At 37.6% G+C, this 24,484-nt stretch overlaps 4 protein-coding genes across 4 annotated transcripts; 3 read left to right on the top strand and 1 right to left on the bottom strand.

Moving 5' to 3' along the window:
* Positions 1 to 3,038: 3,038 nt before the first annotated feature.
* Positions 3,039 to 3,551, top strand: LOC121797052 (exopolygalacturonase-like). The gene has a single exon (XM_042195789.1). It carries the CDS (start codon positions 3,039 to 3,041, stop codon positions 3,549 to 3,551), a length of 513 nt encoding a protein of 170 aa, XP_042051723.1.
* Positions 3,552 to 7,673: 4,122 nt separating this feature from the next.
* Positions 7,674 to 10,449, top strand: LOC121797051 (receptor kinase-like protein Xa21). Its single transcript, XM_042195788.1, has 4 exons — positions 7,674 to 8,137; positions 8,210 to 8,637; positions 8,736 to 8,914; positions 10,117 to 10,449. The coding sequence occupies exons 1-4, from the start codon at positions 7,674 to 7,676 to the stop codon at positions 10,447 to 10,449; spliced, it is 1,404 nt and encodes a 467-aa protein (XP_042051722.1).
* Positions 10,450 to 11,886: 1,437 nt separating this feature from the next.
* LOC121796106 (adenosylhomocysteinase) lies at positions 11,887 to 14,166 on the bottom strand. Its single transcript, XM_042194846.1, has 2 exons — positions 13,375 to 14,166; positions 11,887 to 12,917 (listed from the first exon to the last, which is right to left on the bottom strand). The coding sequence occupies exons 1-2, from the start codon at positions 14,083 to 14,085 to the stop codon at positions 12,171 to 12,173; spliced, it is 1,458 nt and encodes a 485-aa protein (XP_042050780.1). The 5' UTR covers positions 14,086 to 14,166; the 3' UTR covers positions 11,887 to 12,170.
* A 7,085-nt stretch (positions 14,167 to 21,251) lies between these two features.
* Positions 21,252 to 24,206, top strand: LOC121796104 (serine hydroxymethyltransferase 4-like). Its single transcript, XM_042194845.1, has 4 exons — positions 21,252 to 21,983; positions 22,641 to 23,031; positions 23,124 to 23,225; positions 23,723 to 24,206. The coding sequence occupies exons 1-4, from the start codon at positions 21,306 to 21,308 to the stop codon at positions 23,965 to 23,967; spliced, it is 1,416 nt and encodes a 471-aa protein (XP_042050779.1). The 5' UTR covers positions 21,252 to 21,305; the 3' UTR covers positions 23,968 to 24,206.
* The last annotated feature ends 278 nt before the right edge of the window (positions 24,207 to 24,484 follow it).

Genomic DNA, 24,484 nt, shown 5'->3' with positions numbered 1-24,484 from the left:
TTGGTACCCCTAATCATACCGTGCCGAAATTCACAGTATACCAAAAATTTGATATTTTTTCGATACGATAAGGCCGGTATTACGATATTTCAGTATTTTTCCCCAGCTCTATAGATAGCAACATGAAAAAGTATTTGTAGGTACTTCCAGACGGACTAGGATCCCCTGCTATGGAGGGGTGCATAGCAAGGGGTGTTGTCTCTCACACCCAATTATTTTATAAAAAATAATAATTTATTTAATAAATAAAATATTGTGGTGTGATGAACAGCACCCCTCCACAGGGATCCCATCCCTTATCCAGACTTTGTCAAAAAGCATAAATTAATTGAGTTAGCTAACAAAATACAGTATATTCCACATGCATAATAAGAGGAAGAAATGAGTGTTACTCTTTTACTACTACAATATGCAATGAGTGTTAAAAAGTTTAGTACCCAACCCAATCCCAATGTCCAGGACGTGGAGAGGACGTCGACGAGTGAGCCGGGATTCAAACTTGAAGATGGAATTTTTTTTAATTATAGTAGATGTTTTTTTTAATTGTAGTAGTTTTTTTTATTATTTTATTGAATTATGTTTGAACTTTCTCCGTTTTAGGGCTGTTGCTGAGCTAGGGCATGATGATATGGCAAGAGAAGTTTTAGGTTGGACTACTGCTAGGCTATTGCTGGACTGTTTGTGTTATGGATGCTTCTTGCTCTATTTGATTTTATCATTTTATCATTTTTTATAGTGTGTAATAGAAAATGCAGCACCAAAGCACCAAATGTAATAGGTGATCTCAGAATGTAATAGGTGATCTCAGAGAGTGAACATGGAGCAATTCGATTGCATATTTTCGGTCAATGATAAAATTTAATAGCATCAATAGATTCCGCACATAGAATAATTATAGTATTTTTTATTTTTACTATTTTAATACTATTTCTATCATTTTTCAACTATTTTGATTTTGAGGGTAATTTATTTAGACTATCCAAATTCTCTCCTACTATGACACTTATTTCCTTTTTATTTTCTCTTGGATGACATTCATTTCTCTTTTCTATCATCTACACCATTTTTCTATCACATGATATTTTTCTGTTTCTCCCATGCATGTATGTATATATATTTAGGATTCTATCAACTATTGATCATTGGATCTCGAAAGAAATCGCAAGATGAGTAAATTATGGATGTCAATACATTTCACAAAAGAAATTAGCAGTCAGCAAGAGTAAATTATGGATGCCTATACATTTCTCCAAAGAAATTAGCAGGATGAGAAAATTATGCATTGAAGAGTGCATCTTGTTTAAAAAGTTTGTTGGAAATTGAATAGCATGCGACTTAAACTTTAGAAATGGTGAGAATGTGTGCTAAGAATACGATGATAAAAACCTCAAATAGAGAGAATGATGGATAAATTACAAAATAAAAAGGGAAATTTCAAAAGGAAAGTTTGTAATTCTGTGGTCAATTTTAGTTCCCATCTCCCAAGTGTGTGTTATACTCTATAGGAAATCATTTTCATATTACATCTTATTTTTCAAATTTTGATCAACACTTCTCTCTCTCCTGTTATTTCTAATTAGGATTATCAAAATCTTAATTAAGATGATTATATATCAATTGAAGTTGTTATATGCAATCCTCATTAAATGCACCTCTTTCGGTTTCCATGCATATTAATTGGTTACCACTATTCTCAATTTCATATAATAAAGAATTGTAAAAAAACTTTTTGAATAATTAAATTATAATAAAAAATAATAAAAAGAGAAAAAAGGGGAAATATATATTAAAGCTACCGAGCAACAAAGTTATGTTGAATTATCGTGAATTATGTGAGAATGAAGAATCGAAATAATAATTTATAGATTATGATTTTGAAGAAAGATTAGGATTCTCCTTGATTAGGAATACTACTACTATATATGTGAATCCTGAATCTTGATAGATATGTCATTTTAGATGAAGAAGAGTTTGATTTGATTTTCATTAATTGATATTAATGTATGCATATATTTGTTTAAAATAATACTATTAGGATATGTATTAGTCAAAATATAAATTGTAATTATGGAAAAAACATAGGAGAAATATAGCATAGAGATTAGAGACATTATGTCTCAAAATCATTACCCTAATAATCTGCTCAATATTTAAAACAAATTGAAAAAATATGGAAGGTATGATATCTTTTTTTTAATTGATAATATTCCTTAATCTTCCTAGACAAACCACTACTAATCAGCATTTCCATACATAAAAATCGAATTAAATACATTAGAATATATAAATAGAAGAGGCGGAAATTTTAAGGTCATATCATTAGCAAAACCAAGCACCATTTCATCAATGGCTTCATCAAACAGGTTGTCTCAAAGCATTAATGTTATTTTCTTTCTTCTATCCATTTGGAGCACTCCTCATGTCCATTGCCAAAGCAACATATTTTTCAATTTCTGATTTTGGTGCCATTTCCGATGCCCAAACAGATAGCAAACAGGTACATAAACCACTTATTTTCCTATAGTATTTTTAGTTATATAAGTCCCACTTAAAATTGAACATTTTTACTTCAGCACGAGATGATTTTATACGTTATCGTTTTGTGATCTTGGTGCAGGCTATTCTAAATGCATGGAACCAATCTTGTGCAACTAATGGAGGCACAATTGTTGTTCCAAACGGAAATTATCTACTAAGTGATGTTGAATTACTAGGGCCAAGTGTTGGCACCACCAAATTTGTACTAGATGGAACCCTAATTGCCCCCTACGTTCCTACTCCCAACATCGAATACTGGATCATGTTCCGCTCGCTCGATCGCCTCTCCATATCCGGCACAGGCACCTTAGATGGAAACGGAGCCTCCTATTGGAAAACCAACAACCCCGACATCATAACTATACATCCCTCACTCCTCTCTAATAATCTCAGGTCATCTCTGACCATTCACACTAAACTAAACTCATTTTTTTATTATACATCACACAAAAAAGTAATTTTACTTTAATCATTTACACCAAACTCAAATTTTACAATCAATGGCGTTGGAGCACGTAAACGGCTTGAGCATAAGCGACATTCATTCCATCAACATCAAAAAGTTCCACTTCAGCATCCACAACTGCAACGGCGTAGCCATCACCAACATCCACGCCACCGCCCAGGCCGACAGCCCCAACACCGACGGCATCCACCTGCAAGCCTCCAGCACCATCACAATCTCCGGTGCAAGCTTCGCCACCGGCGACGACTGCATCTCCATAGGAGAAGGAGTAACCAACGTGAACATCACTCAAGTCAACTGCGGGCCGGGCCATGGCATCAGCATAGGCTCCCTAGGGAAGTATCCGGATGAGAAGGAAGTCAGTTCAATTCGTGTCACCAATTGCAATTTCACAGACACCCAAAACGGGCTGAGGATCAAGACGTTTGGGCATTCGCCACCGGGGCTTGTTTCGGATGTCAGTTTTGAGGGCATTAGGGTGAATAATGTGGACAATCCGATCATCATCGATCAACATTACTGCCCAGTGCCCACACTCGGAATGTGATGGCGATTCGAGTGTTTCGATACAAGGTGTGAAATTTATCGACGTTCGTGGCACGTCGAGTGTACCGATTGGGGTGAAGATTATATGCAGCAGATTGCAGCCTTGCAAAGACATTGAGTAGGTTGGAGTTAGCTTGACATACAATGGGCAGCCAACTACAGCAGTTTGCTCTTCAGTTAATCTTAACTTTCGTGGAATTAATCAAATTCCTTCAACTTGTTCATGAGATTATGTATTACCCCTCATTTACTTATAGTCTCACAGGTGTGGTAGCATTGTTTTTTATTTCTAGCATATGTGACATGTATTGGTGGACGAAGGGAGTAGTGCGTATTTAATTGATACTCGAGCATTTTATAAAAACACTATCTAAAAGAAGAAGAAAAAAAGACAGTACCATCCATCCTACTTCCATCCTGTACAAATTACTACTTCCATCTGTACAAATTAGGATGGATGGTTATTTTTGGAGAGTCAAATTCAAGCTTATGACTTAAATAAATTATTTTTATGGAATTGATGGTTACCAACTCTATCGTATAGGTCAGAACTTTTAAGTCAATTATATTCATAGTAACTGAAATAATAATTGATTAATTAATGGTACATAATTGTACATACATAATTGAACTTTTTTTAAAACATTTTGCATTGAAAATCGATATATAAATATTAATTGATTTAAAATAAATTTCATACTAATCATTTTGCATAATTTTTTAAAAAATGAATTTTTAACTTAAATATTTGAATATTTAAGTAAAAATGATTTTTTTACACTACTAAATATTGTATAATTAATTCATCAATCTCGTGTTACAATTTGACATAAAGTTTTTATATCACTTCTTTCTTATTGTTACATATAATATAATAAATAACAAAAATAATTTTTAATTAAATTTAATTAAATCTAAAAATTAAGGATATTATGTACATGTACATTTTTATATACATTTATCTTTATTCTTTATGATATTGTGACCATAAAGATCGAACGACAAGATGGTATGTTTGATCTGTTAAGATTGAGTAGTTTATTGTTATTATTATAAAGATTGAATAGTTTATTGTTATAAATATAAAGATTGAGTAGTTTATTGTTATTATTATAACCTCTTTTGTCTTTGACCTTTCCTATTTTGATATGCAAAGGTCAAAGTAACGTTTTTGTGCATTATTTGCAAACTAAGGGGGTGTTCGGTTGGCAAGATTAAATCTCATGATTAAATATGTATCATGTTTGGTTTATAAGATTGAACCCTTCAACTTAATCCTAGATGGATAGTCTCATGATTATTAGTCATAGTCTCCCCCTCCAACTAAAATAATCCCACAACTTAATCCTAGATGGATAGTCTCATGATATTAGTCATGGTAACCGAACGCCACCTAAATATATAAATATAATCATATTGTTAGTGTAATTGAGTTTATGACTTTAGGTCTATGAGATACTCACTTTATTACTAGGCCATTCATATAAGACAAAGTAAATAGTTTTACTTAATTAATCATATTGATATATAGTAGAACTGAATTTATGACAATCATATTACAATTATATTTAGTTTTACTAGTATTACATCACACTCATATTTATCAGTTAATTTTCTGTCCCCGTTTAATCATCCAACCAATTATATCTGTCAAAGCTAATAAATGAAGTGGCAAATTGAGGTACACTACATTATCATAATCAAAGTCAACTTGCTGAAGTAAATGCAACACTATGGAGCTATTTCCAAAAGAAACAAAAAAATTAAAGCTTACAACTATAAGTAGGCATGCCTACATTGCATCTATCATCCAAACCTAGGGCTGGCAATTTTTGACACGGCACGATAATCCGACACGAATCCGCACGAAATAATTGGGTTTGGATCAAGTCTTATTGGATACGGGTCATTATTGGGTTGACCCAATAAGAACACGAAAAATTCGGGTCGGGTGCGGGTCGGGTGCGGGTCGGATGCGGGTAACCTGTTAAAAATTAATATTTTATTATTTTATTATTTTTATTTTTATTAGATTTAATTTAGTAACTTTTACTTAGGAAAATAATAAAAAAAATAGATTAGGGTTTAGAAATTAGAATTACCTCCCAAAGCGGTTCGTGTCGCTATCGTGTTGTTATCGTGTCGGGTCGCTATCGTGTTGCTATTGTGTCGCTATCGTGTCGCTATCGTGTTGCTATCGTGTTCAGGTCGATATCGTGTTGCTATCGTGTCGGGTCAACCCAAAGCGGTTCGTGTCGCTATCGTGTTTGGGTCGTGTCCGGGTCGTGTCCGGGTTTGGAGATGGCGGGTCGGATTCGTGTTCGGGTTTGGGGTTTCCTTAACAGGTTGGGTTCGGGTTTGGCCTTATTGGGTTGGGTCGTTATCGGGTCAACCCGATAACGACCCAATCCGCACGATTTGCCACCCCTATCCAAACCAAATCCAACTATCTAGCATTCATGGCAACACCTTCACTCCCACGTTCAATTCCAATTCTAATCAATATCTTCTATTCCATAATCCTCATTCAACGTACATCATGCCTCAACAACCAAACCAATTTAGAGTCGCTACTAGCAATCAAATCCGCCGTCACCAATGACCCACTCGGAGCTCTCGATTCTTGGAACGAAACGACGCCCTTTTGCCTTTGGAACGGCATCCAATGCGGCCACAAGCACCACGATAGAGTAGTTGGAATAAACTTGAAGTCTCGAGGCTTGGTTGGATCCCTCTCTCCTCACATAGGTAACCTCTCATTCCTTAGAACACTTCATCTAAATAACAACACATTTCATGGTCCCATCCCTCAACAAATTGGCCTCTTAACAAGGCTCCAATCCCTCATTCTTGAAAACAATTCCTTTGTAGGTGAAATACCTAAAAACTTATCTCAATGCTCCAATCTTTTTCATCTAAGTTTGGCAGATAATAAGCTCTCCGGCACCATACCACCCGATCTCGGGTCGCTGTCGAAGCTCAAAGCCCTAGTTTTATCTAGAAATAGTCTACAAGGGACAATCCCTCCATCTATAGGAAACCTAACATCATTGGAAAAAATTTCTTTACTGAGTTGTGGGTTGATAGGAGAAATCCCATCATCATTTTCACAACTTCAAAGACTCACATTTGTACAATGAAGTGACAACTCTTTTACTGGACATATTCCATCTTCTCTCTTTAACATCTCATCTATTAAATATTTCTACATTGCATCTAATAAACTTAGTGGAATATTGCCCAATAACTTAGGTGTCACACTTCCTAATTTAGAAGGCCTATATTTGTGGGGTAACAACTTTAGTGGTCCAATCCCAATCTCCATATCAAATGCCTCACTTCTTGAACACATAGACCTCTCTTTGAACCATTTCGAAGGACAACTCCCACGAGTTGGTGCCTTAACTCTTCTCCAATCCTTCATCTTCGAGTCCAATCTTCTTGTAGACGACATGAGCTTCATCTCCTTGTTGATCAATTCGACTAAGTTGGAAGCCATCGGTGTGTCCTACAACAAGTTGAGCGGCTCCTTGCCCGACTCCATTGCCAATCTCTCTACTCGGCTTAGTTCCTTATTCATTAAAGAAAATAGAATCCTAGGGACAATTCCTATAGGAATTGGCAACCTCATTGACCTAACTAGCTTTGATTTTTCTTACAATGAATTCCAAGGTCCGATTCCAACCACTTTTGCAAAGCTCTCATCTTTGATCTAATTTAATGGACGTGGGAATAGATTGACAAATTCACTTCCAAATTCATTTGGGAACTTCACTTCTTTAAGCACTTTAGACTTGTCTGAAAATAGGTTTTGGGGTAACTTGCCTTCAAGCCTTGGAAATTGCACCAATTTGGGGAACTTGGATCTCTCATCCAACAACTTTAGTGGCTTAGTGCCTCAAGAAATCATGTCCCTTTCATCACTTTCTATAGTGCTCAATCTCTCTCACAACAACTTTGAGGGTTTGATCCTTTTGAGGTTGGTCAATTGAGGAATCTTGGGACACTAGATTTCTCACACAATAGATTTTCCGGATTGATTCCGGAATCTTTAGGACAATGCACGAGCTTACAGAAACTTCATCTTGAGGAGAATCTACTACAAGGAGGGATTCCTGCAGGAATGAGTGCTTTAAAGGGTTTACAAGATTTGGATCTTTCAAGAAACAATCTTTCTGGGATGATCCCAGGTTTCTTGGGGAACCTTGATCTTGAAAGGTTGAATCTATCATTCAATAAGCTGCAAGGAGAGGTCCCAACAATGGGTGTTTTCAAGAACAAATCTTTAGTTTCTGTTGATGGGAACAAACTCTGTGGAGGGATTCCTGAGCTGAATCTTCCTCCTTGTTCACACATTAGAAAGAATTCAACTTTGTTTAAGATCTTGATCCTGACTGTGGTTGTTGGGGGCGTAGGCCTCGCGTTGTTGATCATATTCATTGCTTGGAAGCAAAGGAAATCGCGTAGGAATGTGACTTCTGCAACCCCTTTCACTGGCATTGAGATAATGAGGCTTTCCTACAAGGATCTCATGAAAGCAACTGAAGGGTTTTCTGAGGCTAATATGGTTGGATTTGGGAGATTCGGGTCGGTTTACAAAGGGATTCTTTAAGATGGGGAGACACAAGTTGCAGTGAAAGTGCTAAATCTGTCCGTTAGAGGAGCCTCGAAGAGCTTCTTTGCAGAATGCAATTCTTTGAAGAATGTGAGGCATAGGAATGTGTTGAAGATATTGAGTGTGTGTGAGAGCATAGACTTCCAAGGGAATGAATTCAAAGCATTAGTTTATGAGTTTAAGGCCAATGGGAGTCTAGAGAAGTGGTTGCATCAAAGTGGGAATCTTGAGTTGATCCAAAGGCTTAATATTGTGATTGATATAGCTCAAGCAATTGAGTATCTTCATATTGGTAGGGGGGGTTCATGTGTGGTTCATGGAGATTTGAAGCCTAGTAACATACTTTTGGATGAAGATATGGTTGCATATGTTGGTGATTTTGGATTGGCAAAAATTATTTCGGATTTGGTTTCGACATCGCATGAAAGTAGCTCGGTTACGATTGCAGGTACCAAAGGGTATGTTGCTCTAGGTATGGTTATCTACTAATCTTACATTTTTGTGAAACACAATATTTCTACTGAATATGTTGAATTTATGTATGTCTTAATTATTTATATTGGTTTTTAGAGTATGCAACCAACAACTTGATTTCCACTCAAGGAGATATATATAGTTATGGAATTCTAGTCTTGGAGATGTTCACAAACAAAAGACCAACAGACGAGGTGTTTGAGGAAGATGCAAATCTTCATAGTTTTGTTAGTGATGTGTTGTCAAATCACACCACTATTACTATTGAGGAAATTGTGAGTTGGAGCATTGATCAAATCAACCCTAAAGCGAAAGATTGTTTGATAAGGATACTAAGGATTGGGGTAGCTTGTTCTAAATTTGAGCAAAGAGATAGAATGTTGATTACCGATGTTGTCAAGGAACTGTGTAAGATAAGAAATTTTTATCTCTCTTAATATATTCATGTATAGATTATTACTTTGACAAAATTATTACAGGTGAAGTCTTTTGATCCCATTTTTGGTTTTATTCTTTTGGTAAGAAATCACCTCGGCTTTATTTATTCATTTTTCTTCTATGTATCTATATGTGCATGCATAAAAAGATTGGGTTGACTAAATATATATATATATATATATATATATATATATATGGGGTGCTGTTAGGTTGAGATTATTTAGCTAAATTGAGAAATGAGATGCAATCTCAGCCACTAATTCACAAGATTAACGACATGTCAATAGCTATCACATTATGTCAACACGGGGGTATAAGTGTTATTTCGTGATTTAATGTGTCGGATTGTTGACATGACTTGTATGCCTAGTTGACATGACTTATAATTGTTGTTGACATGGTTTCTATGTACAGTTGACATGGTTGTACGTGTATTTGACATGGCTTGTAACACAGTTGACATGGCTTGTACGTGTAGTTGACACGATATGTACAGTAGTTGACATGACATGTATGTGCCGTTGACACGATATGCACATCAAATGTCAATAGCCTTGCACATCAAATGTCAAATTAATAAAGAAAATATGTCTCTTAGTTGAGACAGGGGAGTTTTTTTAAGGATGAATGTGGGCATTTTTTAAATATACTTATTAGAATGATGTGAAGTTTACAAAATTTTACTGTATTATTTTTCCATTAATAACATTATAATAATCAAGATCAGATTTTTCCATTCCCATAAACTACATTTTCATCATACTGCAATTACAATCTTACAGAAAATAATCTGCATTCCTCTAAACTGAGAAGAAAAAAGAAGTAGAAAATCAGACATCTCATTGAGTTACAGGCAATCCGCCATTAAAAGTCTGGCCTCAAGGATGTATTAATCAGGCTATTAAAAAAAAGGATTCAATGCAACTACGTTTCGCCAGATCCTTAAAACATGGGAAATGAAATTAAAAACTATTCCACCATAGCAAAAATAAAAATCGAAGATCAATTTGGGGATTGTTCAAACCCTAGTTTTGTGCAGCAGCGGCGCGAAGCCGTAGGAGGACGACGATTCTTTGCAGGACAAGTTGTCGGAGCTGACCTCGGCGACAATGTTGATGAAATCATCGAGGCTGAGGCCGCGGAAGCGCTCCTCGTCGTCGTCGAGGAGGCGGAGGATTTGGGAGAAGAAAGCGGGCTCGCAGAGGAGAACAAGGCCGCCGGCGGTTTGGAAGCCGAATTCCTCCTCCGCCTGGTCGAGGAGGGCGACGATCCAGACGGTGGTATCGTGGCGGAGGGCGGCGGAGGAGACGGCGAGCGGCGAGGCCGCGGCGGAGAAGACGGTGGGAGAGGTGGTGAAGGGCGGTGGATTTAGCGACGCCAAATTGGAAGAACCCTCCTAATTAGAATACAAAATTACCACTATGCCCTTTTATAATTAATTAATCTAAAAATATTTTTTATGTGGCAAAATCTGGACCACTCATTTTTATAAAATGAGTGGCTGAGATTGCATCTCATTTCTCAATTAGCCTAAAAAATCTCAATTGATCATGGACCTATATATATGTATTATATCGATAATACATTAATAACTAAAAACACTTATCTTTCTAAAACCAAAAAAACAGAAATACAATTACTTAGTGTTGGAAAATTTTGAAAAATAACCACAATTTAGGATGCAAAAAAAAACTTCCATAATTTGAAGTCAAGTGATCTTAATCTTTTGTTTTTTTAAGGACGTTTCCATTTGATTCTCCTAATTTTGGTTAAAACGGAGAGAATAAGGACATTTCTTACGCATTGGTGGAATAGTTAGAAACACAAATTAGCTTAGGGATAGTTTTCGCATAGGGATAGTTTTCGCTTAAACTTCAATTAATAATTTTTCACGCCTTATAAATTGGTCAGTTGACAATTTAGTTTGATAGTGAATTCTACCATCAAAAAGTCAATTGTCAACTGAACTTTATTGAGTGAAATTTCACCACTATAAATTTTGTGATATAACATAGAACAGTTTATCAGTTTATAAATTTGTCAATTTTATTTGTACTGGGCAAGAAATATTATTCAACAAATATAAAGTCTTGACATTTGTGGAGTTCAAAATTGTGCTTGGACCAAAGGTTGTATCGGGTTGATAAATGCGTACTTAACTTATATTTTGGGCCTGAATCTAGGATAATGGGCTACTATGATTTTTCGATTTAAATTTATCATATTTTCCTGAAATATCATAAATGCCATGAGTTCAGAAAAACCCTCTAATCTCAGTTTATATTCTTAAAATTTTCAAGTTTTCTAAAGAGATTCAGTTTTCCATCAAAGAATAGAGAGTTATCTTAGAATACTAGTGAAGATATAAAATATATAGTTGAATCATATTCTTTTTATGGTAAAAAAACAACACTTAACCTTTCCTCTTAAGTCTCTTTAATTATTTATATTATTTTTTTTTCTACTTCATTATCTCTTAATTTATCTACTTTATTATCTCTCTTATTTTATTCTCGCTTGACTAATTTAACACTTTTTCCTTGATCATTGTGTTTAAAATAAACGCCACAACTACCTTAATAGTGGTAATATATTTTTGGGTCTTTCATAAGGAATTTTAGATTTCATTAGAAAGTGACATGAGTTTGACAATCAACCAGATGGTTAACAACAAAAGAAGGCAGAATATTACAATGACAATGCGGGGGCCAAAAGCCCAAGCCCAAGCCCAAGCCAATAATCGATAATACTACTCTCAGCTAACACTGACAAATTGTTCAATTGTTTGCAAAGCTACTAAACACATTGATTTCCGGAAAATAATAACTAAAATTCTTCTAACATATTAAAATGATATATCATTTCATCTCCATATATATTGATATAGAATAGATCCCAAATCTGCAGGCAGCAGCTTCATCTTTTCTTAGAAAACTCTCAAAAGAAAAACAGAAATAATCAAACCACCGATGATGATGACGAAAGTTCAACCTCCCAACTTATTTTCTCATCAAATCAAATCCAACTCCTAAATAGCTCGATCATGAAGATGATCAAACCGTGCTGTTTTCCCCCAACTCTCATCATCCTCGCTCAGTACCTGTAGTGAGCCGGCTTGTATGGTCCCTCAACGGGCACGCTGATGTAGTCAGCCTGGTCCTTGGACAGCTTCGTGAGCTTCGCACCGAGCTTCCCCAGGTGGAGGGCTGCGACCTTCTCGTCGAGGTGCTTGGGCAACACGTACACCTTCTTCTCATACTTGCCGCTGCTCTTCTCGTTCCAGAGCTCGAGCTGGGCGATGACCTGGTTGGTGAACGAGCATGACATCACGAAGCTGGGATGGCCAGTGGCGCAGCCCAAGTTCATGAGACGTCCCTCGGCCAAGACAATGATGCCGGTCTTGGTGTCGGGGAAGACCCAACGGTCAGTCTGGGGCTTGATGGTGATCCTCTTCACACCGGGGAAGGTCTCAAGGCCGTGCATGTCGATCTCGTTGTCGAAATGGCCAATGTTGCAGACGATGGCATTGTTCTTCATCTTCCTCATGTGGTCGAGCATGATGATGTCCTTGTTTCCGGTGGTGGTGACGAAGATGTCAGCCTCAGAGACGACGTCCTCGAGGGTAAGGACCTGGAAGCCCTCCATGAGAGCCTGCAGGGCGCAGATGGGGTCAATCTCAGTCACGATCACACGGGCACCACCCTGCTTCAAGGCAGCAGCACAGCCCTTTCCGACATCTCCGTAACCACAGACAACGCCAACCTTTCCGGCGATCATAACATCTGTGGCCCTCATCAGACCATCGGGCAATGAGTGACGGCATCCGTACAAGTTATCAAACTGCACAGATCAATAAAATCATCAGTTAATTAGTTAAATACTATCCAAATGTTCCTTTGAAACATGAAATGAATCATACTAAACCCTAATTATATGCTATTTGATCATAATTGGAGAAATGAATCATACAGGATCCTTCTTCTATGCTATTGAATCCGAATTGGTGATATGAATCATACTGCATAAATTGACTTTGCAGATCTATAGATCTGGAAACAGAGTAACACATGAAACAGAGCAATAATGGATCTACATTTTTAATTTAACGATTAGAATTGAAATGAAGATTGTTGATGCATTAAAACATAATGAATGAGATCGATCTGATTTAGGTGACCTACATTAAATTAAATTATAGATCTATATAATTGAGCATACGTAGATCGTGGATCCAATGCGGCCTTAAACTTCTAGATCTAGAAAAAGTAGATCTTCCATAAATTTTGAGAAATCATACCTTGCTCTTGGTGACGGAATCATTGACATTAATGGCGGGAAAGAGAAGAGCGCCGTTAGCTTGCATCTGATACAACCTCTTAACTCCGGTGGTAGTCTCCTCAGAAACTCCAACGATTCTATCCTTCATCTTAGTGTACTTCAAGGGATCATCCTTCAAACCGTCTCTGATGATGGTGAGCACGATCTGGAACTCAGCGTTGTCGGTGGAGGTCGGATCTGGCACCTTCCCGGTCTTGGCGAACTCCTCCTCGGCTTTCACGCCCTCGTGGATGAGGAGCGTGGTGTCGCCGCCGTCATCGACGATGAGATCGGGTCCGCCGCCGGGGCCCCAGTCGAGGGCGCGCTCGGTGCACCACCAGTACTCCTGGAGAGTCTCGCCCTTCCAGGCGAAGACGGCGGCGCTGTCGCGGGCGATGGCGGCGGCGGCGTGGTCCTGGGTGGAGAAGATGTTGCAGGAGCACCATCTGACCTCGGCGCCGAGGGCGGTGAGGGTCTCGATGAGGACGGCGGTCTGGATGGTCATGTGGAGGGATCCGGTGATTTTGGCGCCCTTGAATGGCTGGGAGGGGCCGAATTCAGTGCGGCAGGACATGAGGCCGGGCATCTCGACCTCAGCGAGCTCGATCTCGAGGCGCCCGAAGTCGGCCTGGGACATATCCTTGACCTTGTACTCGCGACCGGAGGAGGTCTTCTCGATGAGAAGCGCCATTGAGAGAAAGAGATTTGGTGAATTTCTGTTTCTTCTTAAGGAGAGGAGAAGAAGAAGCAGGAATTGCAGTACAGAAGTGGAGTGTGGAGAGGATATAAATAGGTTTGATAGTGAGGAATGGACGGTTGAGATTTTGAGGGTTTGGTGGATCTGATCATCTGAGATTTGGTAAACTGTTGTTGGTGGATTTTGGATTTGTGCTTTCTTTTTCTTTATTTATATTTTTTTATAAATAAAATACAAGGGGATTGGTGAGATGATCAATAGTAAAAGAACTTTAGGCCATCCGCAACGCTGTTTCTTATCCGTCTATTAACCGACTCATCTCTTAATTATTTATGGGTCTCACTATACTTTTTCACTCCATCTCTTAACTAAGAGACAGCACTTGCAACCCTCCATCCCTTAACCATCTCATCCTTTAACTATTCATTCAATTTCATTTTTTTTTTTTTTTCAACAAATTCAATTAATAAAAACACACTTCATTAAATAAAATAAAATTACAACTTAAAATCCTAAAAAAATACATAATTAAATTCGTGGCAAAATAAATAAAAAAAGACATAATTTAAAATATAATTTTATAGAAATTATAAAAACTACTCCGCCGGCGAATCATCCCCCGAAGGAGGTGGCTGTGCACTCAAGCTACCTGGAGGTGGAATACCAATTTGTCTTGCCATATACTCAATTCCGGCAAGATAGGCTTGATATTGTGGAGGCGTCATGCGGGAAGTGTCTGCCATCGTGGCGGTCAAGTATATGGACAATAGGGTGTTCGAGCCCGAGACCGAGCTCGAGCCCGACTGGCTTGATTCGCCTCGGCCCCTCCTCGCCGCCTTGGTCCCTTGCGGCCGACGGCGCCCACGGGAGGAGCCCCCTGCATAGGTGGTCGTGTCCTCAACCTCTTGTGAGGCAACCTCTTGTTAGGCGTTGCCTGACCCGTCCTCACTAGACGAGTATTGGCCACCCGCCGTGTGGACTGGACTGGACACCGCCGGCCCACCTTTCAACGTCTTTGACGGCCTCCCAAACATCTACATGTTTGAATTCTTTGTCGTTGTCGTTAAAGAAGACTCGCAAAGCCGCTCTCACAATGTCGGCTCCACTGGCTCCGCTTTGGTATTGAAATGCTTCATTCTTGTAGATGCCGCAAAAAATTTTGACATCTCTGTAGACGCGGTCAAAATGACTGCGGAGCATCTTCAGGGTGCGGCGGCAGGACCGAGCCGGATCGTACGAGACGCTGACCCAAGCATTGAACAGAGTCATCGTGTCCGCCCGGCTATATGGATGACGGTCTATATCCTCCTCCTCCCCGGCAGCCTCCTCCTCTTCCTCCACGGCGTCGAATGCGCGACCCTTGGAGCTTCCACCCCCTCGTCCTCCTTCCGGATTGGGTTCATCCAGATAATCCTCCCTAATTTGGGATAATCCCTGAGAATACCTCGTGGCGAAGGGAAGAGCGTATGCATCCACATCAAAATGGGGTGGTTGGTACGCCGCCGCGTCGACGAGCCTTGGGTGCCCGGCGTCGACGAACTAGAACCGGAACCACCCAAGACATTGTACATGCCCCCAGTCGCCAAACGCGTTTATGCCGGAGCCGCTAGAGTTTCCACTTAAAATTGGAGTGATACTACTATTTCAGATATCACTACTCAGAAACTAAGTAAAAACATGGTCGTTCAAAATTATAATGGGAAGATATTTATTTGAGTACATCATGTCGGTAATGGCGTAGCACTACAAGCTGCTATATCGAATATGTGAATGTGTGTGAGATCCAGATCTAGTTTTTGCTCAACAGATCCAACTGTCAATGGTCCCATTTCATTTATTTCCTTCTATAAAAACAAAAGGCACACACATATACTATATCTCTCACTCACTTTTTTTATTGCTGTCGGTGATGACTGAGATATTTTAATTGGCTAAAATCTATCAAATATATAAACATGACTTTAATTGGAGTGTGATTCTCAATTTTTGTTGTTCTGATATTTGTACATTTTCATCCCTAAAACATGAATACTTGTAAGTCAAAATCTTTATTCTTTTTATTGTTGTTGTTGGTAGTGGACTAGTGGTGACGGTGTACGATATTACTAATACACCAATTTTGGTTGTAGATCTGACTTCTTGGTTAAATTTGGACAATGAATTTTATTTGGGGAATTATGTGACTCCATGCAGATCTGACTTTTTCTTGGGGGAGGTCCCTTGATTGTGAATTTTCAGTTATAAAGTTATGTCGTTAATAATTGATTTAACTCTTATCAACATCATCTTTTTGGTCTTTATGGAAAATGTTTGAACGTAGAATCAAAATTGCAAAACGTTAAAGTTTATGATTTGTTAAAAATCGTGTAAAAACATGAATTATAGTAACATTAGTCGTTTTACCACATATACACATTAAACCATTGGCGTGTTCAGCTTTTGCCATTCCAAATGTATTGATTAAATTCCTTTTCTATTTGTATAAGGATGGGCCCACATATTTGTAAATCAATTCACGTATTCAAGGAGGCAGAAATAAAGTCAAATTTGCATTTATGGTATATTTATTTATTCCCTTTTTATGAGCGTCTTCCAAAAATATCCCTTTTTATGAATGTCTTCCAAAAAGCAGCAACTTTCAAACTCCAAATGAAAATTAATTGCGGGGGCATAAAAGTAATCTTGCACTGATTGAGGACTTTACAGCTGTCTCTAGTTTTCATATACCAGCTCCACACGGAGAATTGAATGTTGGTAAATCAAAGAGGAACAGTGCGGGCTTTGGGAATATATTAGGGCCGATCAAATTTAATTTCGTGAAGATGAACGGATGAAATCTCCCAAAAATAGCACCAAAACTGGCTATATTCAAAAAACTGAACAGGCAATAAATACTCCTAGTAGTTACTTGTTGAACAAACCACAAGTCCAACTCCTAACACTGAAAATAGTACTCCATCCGTCCCACTTTAAGAGTCCCGGTCAATTTTACACACTCGTTTTATAAAAATCATAATAAATCTTCTCAACACTATTCTCTCTCTTACTTTATCATTTTTCTACTTTAACTATTTATTATGATTTTTATAAAAATACGTGTGTAAAATTTCTCAGGACTCCTAAAGTGTGACTGAGGGAGTATTAATCTAAAAGAATAATAAATTCAAATATTTTATACATAGGTTAGTAGAATTTGAGAATCCTATTGAAACGACGACAACTAAATATTCTATTTACGACTTCAACATTTTTACTTTTGCCATGTGGGATTTAATTGAGGTGCACTATAATAACAATGCAATGTTGTAGTGCTGTATATGTGTGTGAATATTAAAAAGAAACTAGACCTTAGTGGTACGAAGGTGAACAACATGACCTGTCTACTAAAACATCTCAAACCTTAATAAGGCGACTATTTTCAATAATCATATAATATAAACATATATTTACGTGTGGATATTTAAATGCTAAGTTGGAACGTAGTGCTTCGGTGGGGGAATATACGCATAGTCGTAGTGCTAGATCGCCTACTTGTTTAAATTAGTTGGTGCGTGAAACATTGACAAATTGCTTGACTTCATTTTATTGAATGATTGTGGTTGAATGTTTCTTCAAATAAGTTGGTAATAAGGTTTTAACGTGGCGTATTCATATCAAGGATATTTTGGAAATTAATCCAATGCGGGTGATGAGTATAATTTTAAAATTTTTGGTGTTTGGTAATGTAAAAGCTTTACTCACCAACTTTCCTCTCATAAAATACTCCCTCCGTCCTGCACTACTCGCACTTATTTCCTTTTTGGGCGTCCCAAGTTACTTGCACTCTTTCCATTTTTAGTAAAAAATTTCACCTACAGCCGTCATTTTTTACTTTCCTATACACTCATTCCTTAATCTCCGAGCCGAAAAGGAAATGAGCGAGTAGCCCGGGACGGAGGGAGTACTATACTACTCATTCCCTTACAGTAAAGAGTTGCTTTTGACAACTACTTTAATAATGCATGCTATTGGGAAAATTGACCAAATAACCTAAAATAGCTAGTAGTATTACTTTCTTCAACAGAAAATACTTAGTTTTAGTTTTGATTGTGTAAGATATTAAATTTAATGCAAAATTGATAAATCAGAAGAGAAGAGAGAGAAAAAAATGGTTAAAGTATTATTAGTAGAAATAAAACACACTAAAAGTGTGTCGCTTCAGTGCTCTGCTCTCATTCTCATCTTTTGTTTATCGTTGTGGATTGCTCAAGTTGGATTGTCAAACTGATCCGGCTGGCCAAGTGTACGCCTCCTACCTGTGAACACTGGTGAGTGGCTTCGGTGTAAATTCAGACTGGTCAACTTGACTTAATCTGCCTTGAGTGAGATGAATAGAAGAGTTCAGAAGCATTTTCAAAACCTTAACTCACAATATTATGAACTATTATAGGAAAGTAAGATCGATCCCACAAAGATGATGGGTTTAACATTTGTTGTTGGACACGAAATGGGAATGGCCGCGGCCACGCTTTCTAGGGGTAGATTAAGTTAACTATTTGACTTTAGAGACTAACTAGCTAAACTGATTAACTTGCTAAAGCTTAACTAATCTACTTGATCAACTCATATTGAAACTTTCCTAAAATGGACAAACAACATAAAATGGACGACTGTCAGTCTCCTGCAAAACATACGATAAAGTAAAACTTTTCTAACAACTTCATCTTCTTCACATAATCAACATGAGAAGCAGAGTAAAAGTAGATCTGAACAATTACGAACAACGAAACATCATAACAACTTGTAAACTTGAATCTACTCCTAATATCTAAACTACGACTACGTAAATAGGAAACTAAACCATTATCATGCAGAAATAAGACATTAGCTACTAGATCTAAACATCCTAAACAGCTTATCCATGATTTCCTTCACAACTAGACAGAAACATAAATCGAAAACTCAGATCTGGCCATCTCAACATGAAACAAAACTCTTGAGCTAAGATATTGCATCATAGACCGAAAATCAAAAGCAGATCAGAAATATCATGCATGGTAAACAAGGCGTATCAACTAGAATCGAAAACATAACTCAAAATTTACTAAATCAGAAACATCAAGAGTCAATAGCGTCAAGAGTAAACTGAAAATGAACAAACAAAAACAGAATTTATTTCATCGCCGCTTCTCGAATTGAAATAACAAACCAAAACGATTAAAATGATAAAAACCAACACCAAACCACAATTAAACTACACTAAAACAGGAACCAAGTGTGCAATCTACCGAATTTAGGAGTGTGGAGTGTTGGGAGCTCCAATTTCAGCTCTAGAAGAGAGCTGAAAACTAATGAGCGTCGTGTTGGAAGTTGTCTCCATCCTCCTTCTCTATCTCCATTTATAGGAAGGCGTGAGGTCTTGATCCTTAGGGCATTTGTTCTCTGAAAAGTCTGTTTTACCCCTTTGCCCTTGGGGATCTTTCTTGTGTGACGCATCAGTCTTCTAACTGGGTGCTCCCACTGCATGCCATTTGATTCAACTTGATCCGTTTGCGCAGCAAATTTGACTCCTTCTCCTGATCCATTCGTTCGCCCAGTTGATCAACTCGTTCTCTGAAAATGGCGGACTTTCATACACACCTTACTCAAATTTAGACGTTAGTTCACAGAATTTGATGTAATTTTAATATAGAACACATGCATGAAACGAGCCACATCACACACCTTATTTATTAAAGAGAAAAATTATTATAAATAGATGAAAAATTAATTTTAATGAATGAACTAAAATAAAGAGTATAATTATTTTTTGTGAACTGAAGTAGCATTAATTTACTCACACTATCAACAATAAAAGTCATTAAAGTAGTTCTTAAAAAGAAATTTGTAATAAATTTAATTTATTCTATAATAATTATTTTATAATTGTTAAAATTATTTAAGTATATCACTTAAAATTTTTAAATAATATTCTTTTAAATTAATCCAATATTCATTTTATTTGGAGCTATTTTTCAAAATTAATTCAATATTCACTCCTACTCTACGCCAGAACTGATTTATCAAACCACCAATACTTACGCTTACAGTTTAACCACGTGGCTATCCATCCCACCAATATCTCTCTCACAGGAAAAGTAGATTTGCTCGACCCCTCACCCAACATAACCGACACTATGGTTTACCAAGAATCAACCATGGCCGATGTTGATTGAGAATAATAATATTGGAAAATTGCATACTCCATAATGAAATAAAATAATCACTTTAATCTAGTAATTACACTTTACACATCATATGAAATATACATTCGGAATTCTATGTTTTATACTCACTTATTTCTATGAAATAAACTGAATTTCTTTTTCAGTATATTCCACAGAGATAATTCATCTCTATTTATATATACTTTTTTTCCTTTTTTTTCTTTCATGAATCTCACCATTTATTACACTATTTCAACTACTTTTTCATTCTCTTTTACTATATTAATCACTTTTACTATATTAATCACGGATAAAATTCATGCTATCTCTAAATGACTTATTTTTATGGACAGATGGAGTACAATAATACACATAGAAAACATTAGTTATTAATTTCGTTATAAATAATACTCTATCCATCCCATATAAACAGAGACTTTTGGGATAACACATGTTTTAATGTGAAATTAGTAAAGTATGAGAGATATAGAAAGAAAAAATGACCGAGAATTATTAGTTGAGAATGCAGCCCACCTTATAAAAGAGAAAAGACTTGCCAAAAATAGAATAGACTATTTTTATGAGATTGACTAAAATAAGAAAAAGAAAACTATTTCTATGGGGATGTGGGAGTAATGTTCAGGATTGAGAAACGAGATACCCTTTGATGATAGCTTATGTTTGAGTTTAAATTCAAGTCACCATTTGATTGGACATAATCTTATACTCCGTCACATTGAAGATGATTCATTTTTCTTTTTGATTTATCCCAATTAAGATGATTCATTAATAAAAAAAATGGAAACGAGATACCCTTTAGAAATGAAAATAGAGAGAGCTGAGAGGAACATACTTCTAATTTAATTAACATAAGAACTTGTTTTGGTTGGTTGTACCAACTACCCAAAGGGCATTACGGTCATTTAAACTGCCACCACAAACTCCATATAAACAAACCTCAACAACTGAACTTCTCCTCACTCTCTCCTCTCCTTCTCTTTCCCCAATTCCATTTCCACCGCCGCGAAAATGGATCCAGTCTCGGAGTGGGGCAACACCCCTCTTTCCGTTGTCGACCCCGACATCCACGACCTCATCGAAAAGGAGAAGCGCCGCCAATGCCGCGGCATCGAGCTCATCGCCTCCGAAAACTTCACCTCCTTCGCCGTCATCGAAGCCCTAGGCAGCGCCCTCACCAACAAATACTCCGAGGGCATGCCCGGCAACCGCTACTACGGCGGCAACGAATTCATCGACCAGATCGAGAACCTCACCCAATCCCGCGCCCTAATCGCCTACCGCCTCGATCCTGCCAAATGGGGCGTCAATGTCCAGCCCTACAGCGGCTCCCCTGCCAATTTCGCCGCCTACACCGCCGTCCTCAATCCCCACGACCGCATAATGGGCCTCGATCTCCCCTCCGGCGGCCACCTCACCCACGGCTACTACACCTCCGGCGGGAAGAAGATCAGCGCCACCTCGATCTACTTCGAGAGCTTGCCTTACAAGGTGGATCCGAAGACGGGGTACATTGATTACGATCGCCTTGAGGAGAAGGCGTTGGATTTCAGGCCGAGGATGATCATCTGCGGCGGGAGCGCGTATCCTAGGGATTGGGATTATAAGAGGTTTAGGGCAATTGCTGATAAGGTTGGGGCTCTGTTGCTGTGCGATATGGCTCATATTAGTGGACTCGTTGCTGCTCAGGTACTACTCGATTTGTATAAGTTTTGGATAAAATTCGATTTTGTTAATGAGATTTGATATTGTTTGGATTTAAAGCTAAGCGTGCACTGTTATCGATTTTGTTTTGTCGTTTTGCTCTAAGTTGGTGGATTATATTATTATTTTGTTTGGATTGTTCATCTGTTTGTTTTCACATTGTGCTTTGAGCGTCTCCTTTGGATCTAAAATGTATGCTTATTGATTTTTATTTTTTTATTCATGGCTTTCGAATACATAAGGTAAAGTATTTATTTCCATTGCAGATGAAATCACACATAATGTATGAAATGATTGACGAATTAATTTGGTGTTAAATGGGGTGGAATTGGTTTTGGTTGATTTTTATTTATTTTTCAAGTGGTGATCAACTGCAGTATGTGCATTTTACTTGTTGTGTTCATTAAACTAGAGTTTTCTTAGATTAGATCTTGTTTAATGATTTATCTACATTGTGGTGGTTTTCAAATCTTGAATCTCTTTACTGGTGTTACTTAACAGAAGAAAAGATTTTGAAATCCTCATCCTGTGGGCCTGTAGCTATCTATATGTAATTATATTTCTGAATGAATTCACAATGCTATAAATGTAGCAACTTGGTGCTTCAATCTGGTAAATTATAACTTCGGGAAATTTTTGTAGGAAGCGGCTGATCCTTTCGAGTACTGCGACATAGTAACAACTACCACGCACAAGAGCTTAAGGGGTCCTAGAGCTGGTATGATCTTCTACAGAAAGGGTCCCAAGCCAGCCAAAAAGGGCCAGCCAGAAGATGCCGTGTATGACTTCGAGGACAAGATCAACTTTGCAGTGTTTCCCTCTCTTCAGGGAGGACCACACAATCATCAGATTGGTGCTCTTGCTGTGGCCTTGAAACAGGCGGCGACCCCTTCCTTCAAGGCATATGCTAAGCAGGTTAGGGCCAATGCAGTCGCTGTAGGCAACTATCTCATGAGCAAGGGATACAATCTTGTCACTGGTGGAACCGAGAACCACTTGGTTCTATGGGATCTTCGCCCTCTTGGATTGACAGGTAACAGCTATGGTTTTCGTTTTTTCATAAAATGATATTCAATTATTCATAATTTCCATTTGTGCACCACTCATCTGCTGGGGTTTCTTCAGGTAACAAGGTTGAAAAGCTCTGCGACCTGTGCAACATTACTGTTAACAAGAATGCTGTGTTTGGTGACAGCAGTGCACTTTCCCCTGGAGGGGTTCGCATAGGTGAGCATCGTTATATCTTCTAGTTGCTTGTGGTTAATCACTATTTAATTTTAAGCGTGTATGAAATTTCAGCATCGCTCTCATTAATCAGAGTGTAAGTAATTCCAAGAAATCGAGTTAGTCTTCTGTGCAATGTTGGAACTTGGAACACAAAAAAAAAGTTCATTTTTCCAAGTTTCTACTATCATTTCTACTCTAGCTGTGTTGAATTTTACAGTACAACTTATTTGAAGATGTGTTACTATTTGATTATAGAATAACATTGTAGAATGTTTTTTGTTTTTGTTTTTTGTGAAACAAGGTAGAGTAATTGGATTATGGTATGAGTAACTTTGTGTGATGTGTGTACAATCCATAAAAGTATGTGGTGGTTTAGCCTATATTGGTTTCTATCTATCTTAGCTATCATTCAAAATAAACATTACTGTGCAGTATGAGTTACTAGATTGACAAACCACTGAGCCTGAGATATTGAAGTGTTGAATGTTGCATTTCAGGTACTCCCGCCATGACCTCTAGAGGTTTGGTTGAGAAAGACTTTGAACAGATTGCTGAATTCCTGCATAGGGCTGTGACCATCACATTAAATATCCAGAAGGAGCATGGCAAGCTACTGAAGGACTTTAACAAGGGGCTTGTTAACAACAAAGAGATTGAAGAACTCAAGGCCGATGTTGAGAAATTCTCATCCTCATTTGACATGCCAGGGTTCAAGCTGTCTGAGATGAAGTACAAGGACTAAGTCAAAGAACTGATCGTCGTCATCATCATCATCATATCTTCTTATTATCAGTTTCCACAATTGTTTTATAATTAAATTTTGGCTCGATTCACCTGTTAGGCAGTTGGGGTGTAAGGAGTAAGTTATGTATCAACTTAAGTGTTTTGGTTTTCTACTGCTATAGGCTTTGTTGAATTTCTGTTGTTTGTTGAAAGTTGTAGCTGGTAATGGATGATTGAATACTAGCAGTAATTTGTTTATTCTTGGCCTTTTTTGAGTAAAAACTCTCAGCCTTATTCAGTGATTTCTGCAACACATATTTATCAATTCGACTCATTCCCAATTTTACTAGGTTTTGATCACCGCAAGTTATTGCAAAATTATTAATTTGCAATTTGCTGCAGTTTGGATTTCTTTATCACGTTGCATTAGAAAAAGTATCATTACAAACTTTTCAATCATTCCTTCCGATTTCTAGTCCAACTTCGATCTATTTTGTTTGTATATTTATAGGAAAAATGTTTAAATAGTAGTACTA

The sequence above is a fragment of the Salvia splendens genome, chromosome 3 (genome assembly GCF_004379255.2).
Source record: "Salvia splendens isolate huo1 chromosome 3, SspV2, whole genome shotgun sequence".
Classification (NCBI taxonomy): Eukaryota; Viridiplantae; Streptophyta; class Magnoliopsida; order Lamiales; family Lamiaceae; genus Salvia; species Salvia splendens.
The sequence above is the reverse complement of the archived record's forward strand: the minus strand, read 5'-3'. Positions and strand labels throughout refer to the sequence as shown.

Coding starts and splice junctions, on each gene's coding strand:
- LOC121797052 (XM_042195789.1), top strand. CDS start 3,039: ATGGCGTTGGAGCACGTAAACGGCTTGAGCATAAGCGACATTCATTCC.
- LOC121797051 (XM_042195788.1), top strand. CDS start 7,674: ATGAGTGCTTTAAAGGGTTTACAAGATTTGGATCTTTCAAGAAACAAT. Junction 8,638..8,735: donor CAAAGGGTATGTTGCTCTAG/GTATGGTTATCT, acceptor ATTGGTTTTTAG/AGTATGCAACCAACAACTTG. Junction 8,915..10,116: donor CTATTACTATTGAGGAAATT/GTGAGTTGGAGC, acceptor AGTTTTGTGCAG/CAGCGGCGCGAAGCCGTAGG.
- LOC121796106 (XM_042194846.1), bottom strand. CDS start 14,085: ATGGCGCTTCTCATCGAGAAGACCTCCTCCGGTCGCGAGTACAAGGTC. Junction 12,918..13,374: donor ATTCCGTCACCAAGAGCAAG/GTATGATTTCTC, acceptor TGATCTGTGCAG/TTTGATAACTTGTACGGATG.
- LOC121796104 (XM_042194845.1), top strand. CDS start 21,306: ATGGATCCAGTCTCGGAGTGGGGCAACACCCCTCTTTCCGTTGTCGAC. Junction 23,032..23,123: donor TCGCCCTCTTGGATTGACAG/GTAACAGCTATG, acceptor GGGTTTCTTCAG/GTAACAAGGTTGAAAAGCTC. Junction 23,226..23,722: donor CCCTGGAGGGGTTCGCATAG/GTGAGCATCGTT, acceptor GTTGCATTTCAG/GTACTCCCGCCATGACCTCT.